The 12,106-nt window shown below is 45.9% G+C and overlaps 1 protein-coding gene across 1 annotated transcript in view; it reads left to right on the forward strand.

The window, feature by feature from the left end:
• The window catches only part of TWF1 (twinfilin actin binding protein 1), a 49,697-nt gene that overhangs the window by 31,045 nt on the left and 6,546 nt on the right, over positions 1-12,106 (forward strand). Inside the window, exons 5-8 of the mRNA XM_075014232.1 lie at positions 294-398; positions 8,948-9,073; positions 9,262-9,412; positions 9,857-9,978. Of these exons, the coding sequence (XP_074870333.1) occupies positions 294-398; positions 8,948-9,073; positions 9,262-9,412; positions 9,857-9,978 (504 nt within the window). The remainder of the gene's footprint in view (positions 1-293; positions 399-8,947; positions 9,074-9,261; positions 9,413-9,856; positions 9,979-12,106) is intronic.

Raw genomic sequence — 12,106 nt, forward strand, 5'->3', positions numbered from 1 at the left:
GGAACTGAGAGATAGCTATGGCCACTCTGCCCTTTATGCTCTTTTGGGGAGACAGTCAGGATATGCTGGGCCCAAAAAATACTGCTGCTGAAAGATTTTGATCTTGCGCGCACACAAGGTGAATACACATTTAGCCTGAGATCCACACAGGCCAAACATAAGAAACCCCACAGGTACGGAAATGTAAACAAACACCGATTCCCTTTCTTCCCTCTGACTATTAAGTATCTTCAAAGAAAACTTTCTAACTGAAGAATTATTCATGGTAAATATTTTTTTTTCTGTGTTTTCAGGATGATGTGTCATTGAATGGTTACAGAAAATACTTGATATCACAGTCCTCCCCAGCCCCTCTGACTGCAGCAGAAGAGGAACTTCGACAAATTAAGATTAATGAGGTAGTACAGTGTCTGGGGGATGAGTGAAGGATTCCTAAAGCATTGCAGGAGGGAAGAAACAAAGTTTCAGAAAGCCTGAAGGGTGGGACATGAACTAGGGTTAAACATTTGATCAGTCCAAAAATAATTGTACTTTAAAATACTGGATCATTATTGATTATTGACTGATCAATTGGCCAAACTTACTCCTTTTTGTTACCATACTAGTAAGATTTCGTGGTCTTCAATAGACTTAGCCTTTGATACTTGGGCTAATTACAAAAAACAAGTTACTGAGTTATTTTAGCTCAGAAAATCACATTCAATGAACAAAGTTATAATAAATAAGGAAATAATCACATTTTTAGTAATATTAGGTTAGCCTTTCATTGTGAACATTTTATTTTGTGTTTAACTTTATGGTTGTTTTCTAACCAGTCTTGACTAACAAACACATAGCAAATATAAAAGGAGAATGTAAATTTTAAATGCACTCATGCTAAGTAGGCAGCACTCCAACTCCTTAAGCAGTTTAATGGTTGTGCATCTTTTCTCTTTGGCTCCATCTACACGAGAAGCATCTGTCGACAGAAGTGACTGTCAGAAGGGGTTTCCCGGCGAGACTTCTGTGGACAGATCACATCTACGCATAAAAGCGTATTGAAAGAGCAACCGGCTCTAATGACAGAGAGCAGCCAGACTGCCCAGCCCTCTCTGGACAGAATGGCCAACCAGAAGCTCTGCAAACAGAGCTGCCTGGGGAACCAGAACCAGTGTCCATTGGCAGAGGGTCCCTGGAGCATCTACATGGCTTTTTTATCAACAGAAAACTGCTGAGAGAGGTACTATACCTCAACGCCGACAGGTGTAACACTGTCAGAGGATGTGCTGAGTTTTGCCAACAGACTGTAGACAAAGCACGTTTTGTGCGTAGACACTCTGCAGGTTTTTCTGACAGAAGCCCAATTTTGCCAGAAAAACCCTCTCATGTAGCCCTACCCTTTGTGTTTGGGAAGGAAGCTTAATGCCATCAAACCCTCTCTTTTCTTCCAGGCTCCCTTCTGAGTTTAGTCAGTGTAGATTGGAAGCCTTCAAGGCAGGGAACTGTCTTTTAACTTGTTTCATGTGTTTGGCAAGATACCATGTACACTGATTTCCTGGTACACAAATAAAGATACATCTACATACTTGTTTTAAAAGGTTCCAGGAAATCTTGATGCTTAGCTTCCAGTTAGTTCATCTTTCTTTCCCAACAGCTAAAATTAGCATGTAGTGAGTGATCATGACAGCGATTAAGACTTTTAAGTGTGCTTGCTAACAGATGCTGCCGCTGCATCAGTCAACCGACATTATTTGAAAGGTCAATACTGGCTTGCCAAACCTAAGCACGAAGAATGTGTCATTTTCAATTACTGAATGGAATTTAAATGTATACACGTACAGTGTGGGCAGTGTGATTTTTAGCATTTCTCAAAATACCTTCACAAATAACAAGCAGTCCTGTAGTACCTTAAAGACTAACAAAGTTATTAGATCGCAAGCTTTTGTGGGTAAGACCCCACGAAAGTGTATGACTTAACTTTGTAGTCTTTAAGGTACTACAGGACTGCTTGTTGTTTGTGAAGCTACAGATTAGCACGGCTACCTCTCTGTGACAAAATACCTTTACAAACAGACAATGAAAATGTTTAGTTTTAGATTTTTAAACTTTAATGTTATATTTAGTTCCGTTTTTGAATTTAATATTAACATCTTATGTTCATTTGGATTCTGGTCTAGCCCTTTTCATGTTGTACTTCAGTGATGGTGGTGAATGTAAATCACCCACTGAAAAATGTTTCTTCTTCGAGTGTCCCCGTGGGTGCTCCACAATAGGTGTCGGGCTCGCCCGGTGCCGCAGATCAGATCTTCCAAGCAGTTTCTGCCAGACCACGCATGCGCCGGTGCGCGCCGCTCCCTTGCGCGCTCCTGGCCACGTGCACGATCCGGTCCCTGTCAGTTCCTCTTAACCGCCATCGGCTGCAGACGGAATCCGACTAGGCTACGGCTAAGTTAGCGTATTCAATGGTTTTAACTGTTTTTTCTTTAAAGTTTTCAAGTTCTTAGGCTACTGTTAAGTTAGCCAGTTGTTGTTTTTTTCAAAAAAAAAAAACAAACAAAAAAAACAACAACAACAAGCGGGACGGCATTCAGTCCAGTCCTAGTAACAAGCGGAACACCGGAGGCCAGGAGCCTAGGGCCATTAGCCCTCCTGCCGTGGCAGGCCCTCGGAGAGGGGGAAAAACAGCACGGAGAAGGTGCTAAGTACCCATTAACAACTGAAAGACTCGCCAACAATGTCCTCTTCAGGATTTAAGAAACGTGAGTCCTGCCAAGAGGCAATGCCAGCGTCTGATGGGCACAGTCTCTGCATAAGGTGCCTGGGGGAGTCCCATGTCACGCAGAAATGCTCCTTCTGTGCAAAATTAACAGCCAGAGCAAGGAAGGACAGGGAGATGCGGCTTAAAATGCTGCTCTTCGACAAGGCCCTCCAGCCAGACGTGCCGGAGCGGCCGCAGCAGGAGGGACCCTCCGGGGCCCATAAAAGGAAAGCCGCCTCCCTCACCCCATCAGCGCAAAAACGGAGGAAAGCCTCCCCAGCCCGATCCCTGCCGGCAGCAACAGCGAGCGGGACGGGAGGAGCGCGCAGCCCCCAGCCGCAGCAACAGCTGATCGGCGGCAGCATGGAGAGCCACGTGGAGGTGGCTCAGCCTCCGATAATCAAACAGCCGCCCCGCACCGCAGGCAGGGCGGCAGCTAAACAAGTGCTGGTACCGGCGGCACCGCAAGCAGCGGCACCGACCCCCAGGGAACCGGCAGTGCAGAGCGCGCAGGCATGCAGCCTGCAGGCACCGGAGGACACCGCCCGTGCGGCACCGCCCATGAGCGGGCCGAGCACGGCGCGGACGGGGCTGAGATCCCCTACACGTCAGGGGGCGGAGTTACCTCCTCAAGGGAGGGGGAAGGCTGCACACAAAACGAGGCACCGCAGCCCCTCTCTAGACAGGGCTGCAGAGTTGCTTTCTCTCAGCCCTCTGCTTATGCTGCAGACTCCAACCAGAAGGCAGGGGTCCCCCCTAGTCTACCCGGAGCCCCCGTCTCCATTTTTACAACCAGCCTCACCCTGGCTGGGACCACCTTCACCCTTCCTGGGGTTTGAGCCGCTGGAATACTATCACAAATCGCTCTCTCCAGCGTCCCAGATCTCTCGACCGATCTCGCTCCCCTAGACGCACAGGGTATGCACCAAGGGAGTGGTCTAGGTCACCTTCCCAAGAACAGTGTCTATACTGCCATGGTCGCCCCTATCACGCGGGGCATAGACACCACCGGCAATCTACCAGGGAAAGATCCCCACAGACGGTCCCGTATCCCCGAGGGCAATCGCGAACGGGGACAGAGACTCAAGTATCTCAGGGGGAACTGGTTATGGAACCCCGAGATTTTCCCTCGCAAGCTTCCAGCGAGAGGATGTACCATCACCAACAGGAACCGGAAGGGTCCAGAGAGGTGTACCCTAGTGGTTCCTCGCTCTCCTCCCCGCACGAGGCTACGGCCCCGGGGGACGTCCATCCTCTGGACGATCTCAAACAGTTTCAAGAGCTGTTTAAGAGGGTGGCCTTCACGCAAGGCATCCAGACAGCAGAGGTGCAAGAGAGACGCCATAAGCTCCTCAAAAATCTGAGACCTCCGGCCTCCTCCAAAATAGCAATACCGCTTGATGAAGCAATCTTGGAGTCCGCCACTATGATATGGCAGACCCCCGCGACTATTCCGCCTGTCCACAAGAGAGCGGATAAGAAATACTTCGTGCCGGCGAAGGGCATGGAGTTCCTGTTCAGCCACCCACAACCAAATTCTTTGGTGGTGGAGTCGTCGCAACAAAGATCAAAGACATCTCAATTCAAGACAGGGGGAACAGACAAAGATGCCAAGAAGCTAGAGCTGTTCGGCAGAAAGGTCTACTCCTCCTCCACTCTACTGTTGCGAATGGCAAATTACGCAGCGCATTTAGCGAACCATAATTTCGACAACTACACTAGGTTAACCTCCCTCATGGACTCGCTTCCAGAGGACAAGAAACCGGTGCTCAAGGCCATCGTGCAAGAAGGCTACGCGGCCTCGAGGACGGGAGTTCAGATCGCCCTGGATGTTGCGGACACAGCAGCACGTTCCACAGCTACGGCAGTGGTGATGCGAAGGGAGTCCTGGCTCCAGACTTCGGGTATACCGAGGGATCTGCAGGCAAAGACAGTCGATCTTCCCTTCGACTCGCAGAAGCTGTTTGCTGAATCAACTGACTCGGTCCTTCATTCCAGTAAAGATTCAAGAGCCACACTTAAGACCCTGGGGATTTACACCCCTCCATACAGAAAGAAGTACTACCCTCAACAACGACAGTACCAGCAACAGCGTCCCCAGTACCACAGGGGTTGTGAGCAAGGGCGACATCAACAGCACCAGCAGTACAGAACTCCCAGGCGATGTTTCCAACAGAGCCATGCGTCCTCGGGGCAGGGCCAAAGGCCACAAGTTTGACACACAGATCCAGGGCTGCGCCATCACTACCATTGCACAAGGTCATCCGAAGTAGCTATTCCACCATCGCCTCTGACCATTGTATGACCAGTGGCAAAGGATCACCACAGACAAATGGGTGCTGGAGATCATAGCCACAGGGTATGCCATCCCTTTCCAGTCGCTCCCACCGCCACGACCTCCACCCAGGCCCCACCTCCAGGAGGCCTCCCACGTAGCAAGGCTCAAGCAGGAGGTAGACCATCTCATGCTCACAGGGGCAGTGGAAAGAGTGCCGGAGCAACTGAAAGGAAAAGGGTTCTACTCGAGGTACTTCCTCACGGAGAAAAAGACAGGAGGCTGGAGGCCCATCTTAGATCTTCGAGGCCTCAACTGGTACCTGCGCAAGCAACGCTTTCGGATGATCACAATTGCCTCCATCCTTACAGCACTGGACGATGGAGATTGGTTCGCAGCCCTCGATTTACAAGATGCGTATTTTCACATAACTATCCATCCGGCTCACCGGCGATTCCTCCGGTTCATGGTAGGCAAAGAACATTTTCAATACAAGGTCCTACCGTTTGGCCTTTCCTCGGCCCCCAGAGTCTTCACCAAGACCTTGGCAGTGGTGTCAGCCTACCTGCACAGACGGGGGGTATTTATATTCCCGTATCTGGACGACTGCCTACTCAAAGGGGCCTCGAAGGAGGAGGTACTACGCATGATACGCGTCACAGCAGGCACGTTCTCTTCGCTCAGCCTGGTTATCAATCTGGCAAAATCAAAGAGAGACCCCACACAGGACATAGAGTTCATAGGGGCACGCATAAATTTTATTACAGCGAGAGTGTATTTACCAGAGACTCGCTTTCGGGCCATTGGCTCCCTCGTGCAGGTCATCACCTTCAGCCCTACAGTGCCGGTCCTGACATGCTTACAGCTGCTGGGCCACATGGCAGCGGCGACGTTCGTAGTACAGAACGCCAGGTTACACATGGGCAGCATGCAGCACTGGCTGGCGAGCGTATACAAACCGGCAGCACACACCGTTCACAGGGTGGTGTCGCCCACAGCAGAGGTGCGCAAATCCCTGCAATGGTGGGTAAACCCCAAGAACTTGCTAACAGGGGTACCCTTCCACCAACCACAAATATCGGTTTTTCTTACTACAGATGTCTCCCTCATAGGGTGGGGAGCACACATGGGCGAAGAGGTGACGCAAGGGCTGTGGTCCTCCACGGAGCAGTCACTGCACATAAATATACTGGAGCTCAGAGCAGTGTTCAACGCCTGCAGACACTTTCGAGACCATATACAAGGCAAAGTTGTCGGGATCAGTACAGACAATACCTCCACCATGTTTTATGTAAATCGGCAAGGAGGAGCTCGGTCCCGTGCCTTATGTGCAGAAGCAGTCCGGTTATGGAACTGGTCCATCGCCAACAATATAATCTTGAAAGCCTCGTACTTACCAGGCGCTCACAATGTGAAGGCAGACCAGCTGAGCAGGCGTTTTGCACTCACGCACGAGTGGCAGATCCGTCCCGATCTGCTACGACCGATTTTCCATGCATGGGGTTTTCCCCAGATAGACCTGTTTGCCACTCAACACAACAAGAAGTGCCCACGATTCTGCTCCAGGGCAGGACTGGGACGGGGGTCCCTGGGGGACGCGTTCGCGATCTTGTGGAGGGGCCCCCCGCTTTACGCTTTTCCTCCCACAGTGCTGATCCACAAAGTCTTGCAGAAAGCCAGGAGGGAAGGAGCCCGAATGATCCTGATAGTCCCAAAGTGGGATCGACAGCAATGGTTCCCCCTACTCCTGCGCATGTCGGACTGTCCACCGATGCCCCTTCCGGTGGCGCCGGATCTGCTCACGCAAGCCCAGGGGTCCATAGTGCATCCACACCCCCAGGGCCTGCGACTACAAGCATGGTTAATCCATGGCTCAGCTCCCTAGAGAGCACATGTGCGGAGGAAGTGCAGCAAATCCTAGAAAGTAGCAGGAGGACTTCCACCAGGAAGACCTACAAGCAGAAATGGACTCGCTTCACGGCATGGTGTTCTACCAAACGGCTAGCCCCCCTTTCGGTGCCTATACCTGTGATATTAGAGTATTTACTGGACCTCAAGAGAGGAGGACTCTCACTATCCTCGTTAAAGGTCCACCTTGCTGCCATTTCGGCATTCAGACACGAAGAGGAAGGTCACACGGTGTTCGCCCATCCCATGGTTACCAGGTTCCTCAAAGGGTTGGTAAACCTATACCCCCCTTGGAAAACGCTTCCACCTTCGTGGAACTTGGACCTGGTGCTTAATGTGCTAACGGGACCACCGTTAGAGCCCTTGGCCACGGTTTCCCTCCACCTCCTTACGATAAAGACGACCTTTCTTCTCGCAATTACGTCAGCTCGCAGGGTGAGCGAGCTTGCGGCAGTTATGGCAACACCACCCTGCACTGTTTTTTCCAAGGAGGCGGTAACCATACGGCTGCATCCAGCCTTTGTTCCCAAGGTTTCTTCTGAGTTTCACATTAACGAACCTATTGTTTTTACCCTCGTTTTTTCCAAAGCCTCATAACTCTAACGAAGAGGCGCGCCTACACCTCCTGGACGTGAGGAGGGTGCTAGCCTTCTATGTAGACAGGACCAAGTCCTTCTGGAAAACGGGTAGACTCCTAGTCTCTCTCGCTCCCAAATCAAAAGGAGAAGGTCTCTCTTCACAGAGAATCTCGAAGCACATCGTATCCTGCATAAAAATGTGCTACGAACTCAAAAAGACTCCTTTACTGGCCACTCCCAGGGCTCATTCCACTAGGGCGGTGGCGGTATCAACATCCTTTTTCAAGGTCGTTGCGCTAAAAGACATTTGCAGAGCGGCGACCTGGTCATCCTATGACACCTTCGCCAAACATTACGCCCTTCACGGGGTATTCCAAGAGGATACCTGTCTCTCGACAGCGGTCCTCTCGGGGACAAGCTGCACATAATCCGATTACCCACCTCCTATCTTGGGTTACTGCTGGGTAGTCACCTATTGTGGAGCACCCACGGGGACACTCGAAGAAAGACAGACAGGTTACTCACTGTAGTAACGGTGGTTCTTCGAGATGTGTCCCCGTGGGTGCTCCACTACCCGCCCATCCTCCCCGCTTCGGATCTCTGTTTAGTGTTTTGCAGGAGCATCCGAGGCAGTTGGTCAAGGAACTGGCGGGGACCGGATCGCGCACGTGGCCAGGAGCGCGCAATGGAGCAGCGCACACCGGCGCATGCGCGGTCCGGCAGAAACTGCTTGGGAGATCCGATCTGCGGCGCTGGGCGAGCCCGACAGCTATTGTGGAGCACCCACGGGGACACATCTCGAAGAACCACTGTTACTACGGTGAGTAACCTGTCTTTTTGTGACTGTGGAGGATACAGTCCGCATAAATAAGCTGCTAGGATAAATTGTGATCCATTAGATACAGAAAATAAAACTCAGCCTGCAGAATTCATTTTATGGAACTGTGCGCACATGCACAATGATTCTTCTCTGAAAAGTGACACTAGGTGACATCATTGGTTTCCATATTTGTATGCTTTGGATGACTTTGAGATCAGCTCTGTGAAACTTAAAAGGGAAGATTTTTTTTTTTTTTTTTCCTCTAACTGCAATGAGCACTAAGATTCTACCTGGAATGTGGTGATCAAGCTGTTTTCCCCCTTAGTTTATATATAATTACCAGTATTAAAAATGCTGAAATTACAATTTAGCTAATTATTCTGTTGATACTTCAGCTCTGCAGAAAAAATAGTTTATAGGAAACTGATATTAAACAGGAAATTATATGGTTTAGAAAAGTAAGTAATGGATTACATGAACATAAAATGGAACAGATCCAATGCCATTTGAGTTACTTTTTAAAATCGGTCACTCACTGAGTGCAGACTGAAATAGTACCTACTCTGAATCTAAAATATGTGTAAAGACTGAAGACTTTAGATTCTGATCTACACTTACATATATTCCAGGTGCAAGTGGAAGTTGGCATAGATACCAAGCATCAGACACTACAAGGGATAGCATTCCCTTTGGCCAAGGAAGCTATCCAGGCTTTGGAAAAACTGAAAAATAAACAGCTCAACTATGTGCAACTGGCAAGTAAAAAATAGTGTGTTCATATATTTTATAAAATACAATTATGCAGTAATTGTTTAAATTGTGCTTGTATGAAAATGTACTACAAACATTTAATTCAGCATAGGATCTAAATTATCTGTTTTCTCAGATCATTCTCCAGTTATGCAGCTCACTGTATCTTCTCTAACTTGTGTTTGTTCAACAGCAAATTGATATAAAAAATGAAATTATTGTTTTGGCCAACACACTCCATACGGAACTTAAGGATTTGCCAAACAGAATTCCAAAGGATTCGGCACGCTATCATTTTTTCCTTTATAAGCATTCCCATGAAGGAGACTACTTGGAATCCATAGGTATGAGAATCCCTATATGGGACATTTTTTCATTTCCTAGAACTTTAAAAGTAATCTTGAGATGGGGAAGAGGGTACTTAACAGATAAAATTTGAAGTATAATTTCAGTGGGCCAGACTTTCAGAAGTGACCAGTGGTTTTCAGTGTTCTTTGTGCGTCAGATTTTGAAACCACTTTCAGGAAACTTTTGGAAAGGGCTGAATGCACTCTGAAGATAAAGCACTTTTAGCGTATTTCCAGTTGGGAACTCAAAACTGCTGGTCAACTTAAAATATTGGCCAATATTTTTCCATTCTTTGGTTACTTATAAGTTCAAATTGTAACTAGAGATGTATAGTGGTGTTGTTTCATCTCCTTCAGGCTTTGTAGTTGATTTTGTTTAACGTGTTTGTCACAAGTCATGATTTTTGAAGTAATGATTCTTACACTATTTTCATTCTGCAGTGTTTATCTACTCTATGCCTGGGTATACATGCAGTATTCGAGAACGGATGCTATACTCCAGTTGCAAAAGCCCACTGTTAGAAGTTGTGGAAAGACAACTGTGGATGGAGATAATTAGAAAGGTAAGCATATTAGAGGTCTGTGGAGTGAAGGAATAATATTTAATTTCCTTTTATCTTAAGTTTGACCTTCAAAATAACTGAACTGTGTTTGGTTAATGTTTATCCCAATTACCAGTCAGTATTAAAAATGTTTGAGACCAAACAGCCATGCTGAGCCAATTTAAAGTCTATAGAGGAAACTGTATGTTACAGAAGTGAGAGTTTAATACATCACCAGTCCTTCTGGGAAGTGGATTCTTGCTGCATGTTCAGTTTTTTCACAGAATATGTAATTCCAAAAGATGCCACCCTCCCCCCGCCCCCAAATACCTTTCTTTATACTAGATCTGCTTACAGGTAAGAAGCTCTGTAGATGTCACAACCAGAACTAAAATTCACCAATAATTTTGTTCTTCTGTAACCTGGTGTCCACCCCTCTTATCTCTTGTTTTCAAACCATGCATTCTTAACTAGTTGGACTCTGAAGGCACCCCTTAGCTCTACCAGGGTAGGTAGATACTTATCTTTTGGCAATTTCCCATTTCTCTTTGGAAAATGTTGCCTTGTACACTTACAAGGCAGCGTATAAAAGAAGACACATTACAATTTATCATGATGATTCAATGTTACTTATTAGTGTGATATGTACCATCTTGACACTGTCCATAATATCTATTAATATTGCAAGTATAGCCTTTATGCATTGATTGGCTTGATGTTTTATGAGGTCAAGCAAACATTTTAGGGCTGTCAGTTGCAGTTAATGCATGAGATTAATGCAAAATTAATTGACTAGATTGTTTAAAAAGTCATGATTGCAGTTTTAATTGCCCTTTTATACAATAATAGAATACCAGCTTACATTGATTATAATATTTTGGGTATTTTGCTAAATTTTCAAATATTGATTGATTTGATTTCGGGTACAAGACAGGTTACAAAAAAGCATAGTGCTCACTTTACAATATTTTTATTACAAATACTGGTACTCAATATACAATATTTTTCAGTTCATGTTCTACAAGGCCACTTCGTCCTCCTTCTTGTTCAGCTAGTCATTAAGATGCAAAGTTTCTTTATATTTACAGCAAATAATTCTGCCCGCTGCTGCTTTACAGTGTCACCTAAAAGTGATAAAGTTCCATGAAGACAACTGTTATGTTATGTGCAATTATGTTTTAAAAAAAAAAGTGTCATACTTTCATGATAAAGAGACTGTACTTTGAAGAACAACTAATTTTAGACAATGACTCTAACTCTAATTGGTGTCTTTACGCACCTTAATTAGTGCTTACTAGGGTTTGTAAATAAACGTATTCTTTACTTAAAAGGCATTTCTTTCCTGTATTTATCATAAAAAATTGCTTCTTAACTCAAGAACTGACATTTGGAGGGCCATTCAAGGACTGCACTACATGAGGTCACCTTCTTAAACTCCAGATGCTACAAATGCAGGAAATCTTTTATATTTTGTTTCTGTGGATCACATTTCAGTGTGAAAAACATGTCAGGATTAATTTCAACCAAATGGTCTCTTTCATTGCACTGTTCATCTATTGAAGCTATGCCATAAATAACTTTGTATATATCTCTTATCAATATGCTCTCCTTTCTTTAAACTTATTGAAATGACTAATAAAAGAATCCTTGAAGATTTGTTCAGCTGCTTTGTAGCAAGAAGTCAATGATGGATCAGTTACTTGCCATGCTTGGTGTGCCAGGAAATTAAGTGCTCTGTGGTAGAGGGTCAAAGAATTTTTCAGAAATCTAAATTAAGACACTAAAATCAGTAGGTTTTGAGTTGAGAAAAATAGTTTCTTTCCAGGCAGGATTATATTTTGACACTTTCATTGGTAAAGATTTTAATTTATTATAGTTTCTTCCTTGGCTGAATATCTATTCTGGGCTGCATTAGGTTGTAGATCATTCCGGGAAAGCAAAGTGTATATTGGTTGCTGTGACAAACGCTTTTATAGATAAAATAATTCAGTTTTTATTGGACAATCCTAAGGGTTGTAACAGAACATGAGGTTTGTAGGGTTTCTTTCAATATGAGACATATTGCACGTTTGTTCTTATACTCCTGAAAAACAAATTGTGAAACTAACCCACAAAAACTGCGTACCAGTAAGGATCTGAGAAATTAAAA

The sequence above is a fragment of the Carettochelys insculpta genome, chromosome 1 (assembly GCF_033958435.1).
Source record: "Carettochelys insculpta isolate YL-2023 chromosome 1, ASM3395843v1, whole genome shotgun sequence".
NCBI classification, from domain to species: Eukaryota; Metazoa; Chordata; order Testudines; family Carettochelyidae; genus Carettochelys; species Carettochelys insculpta.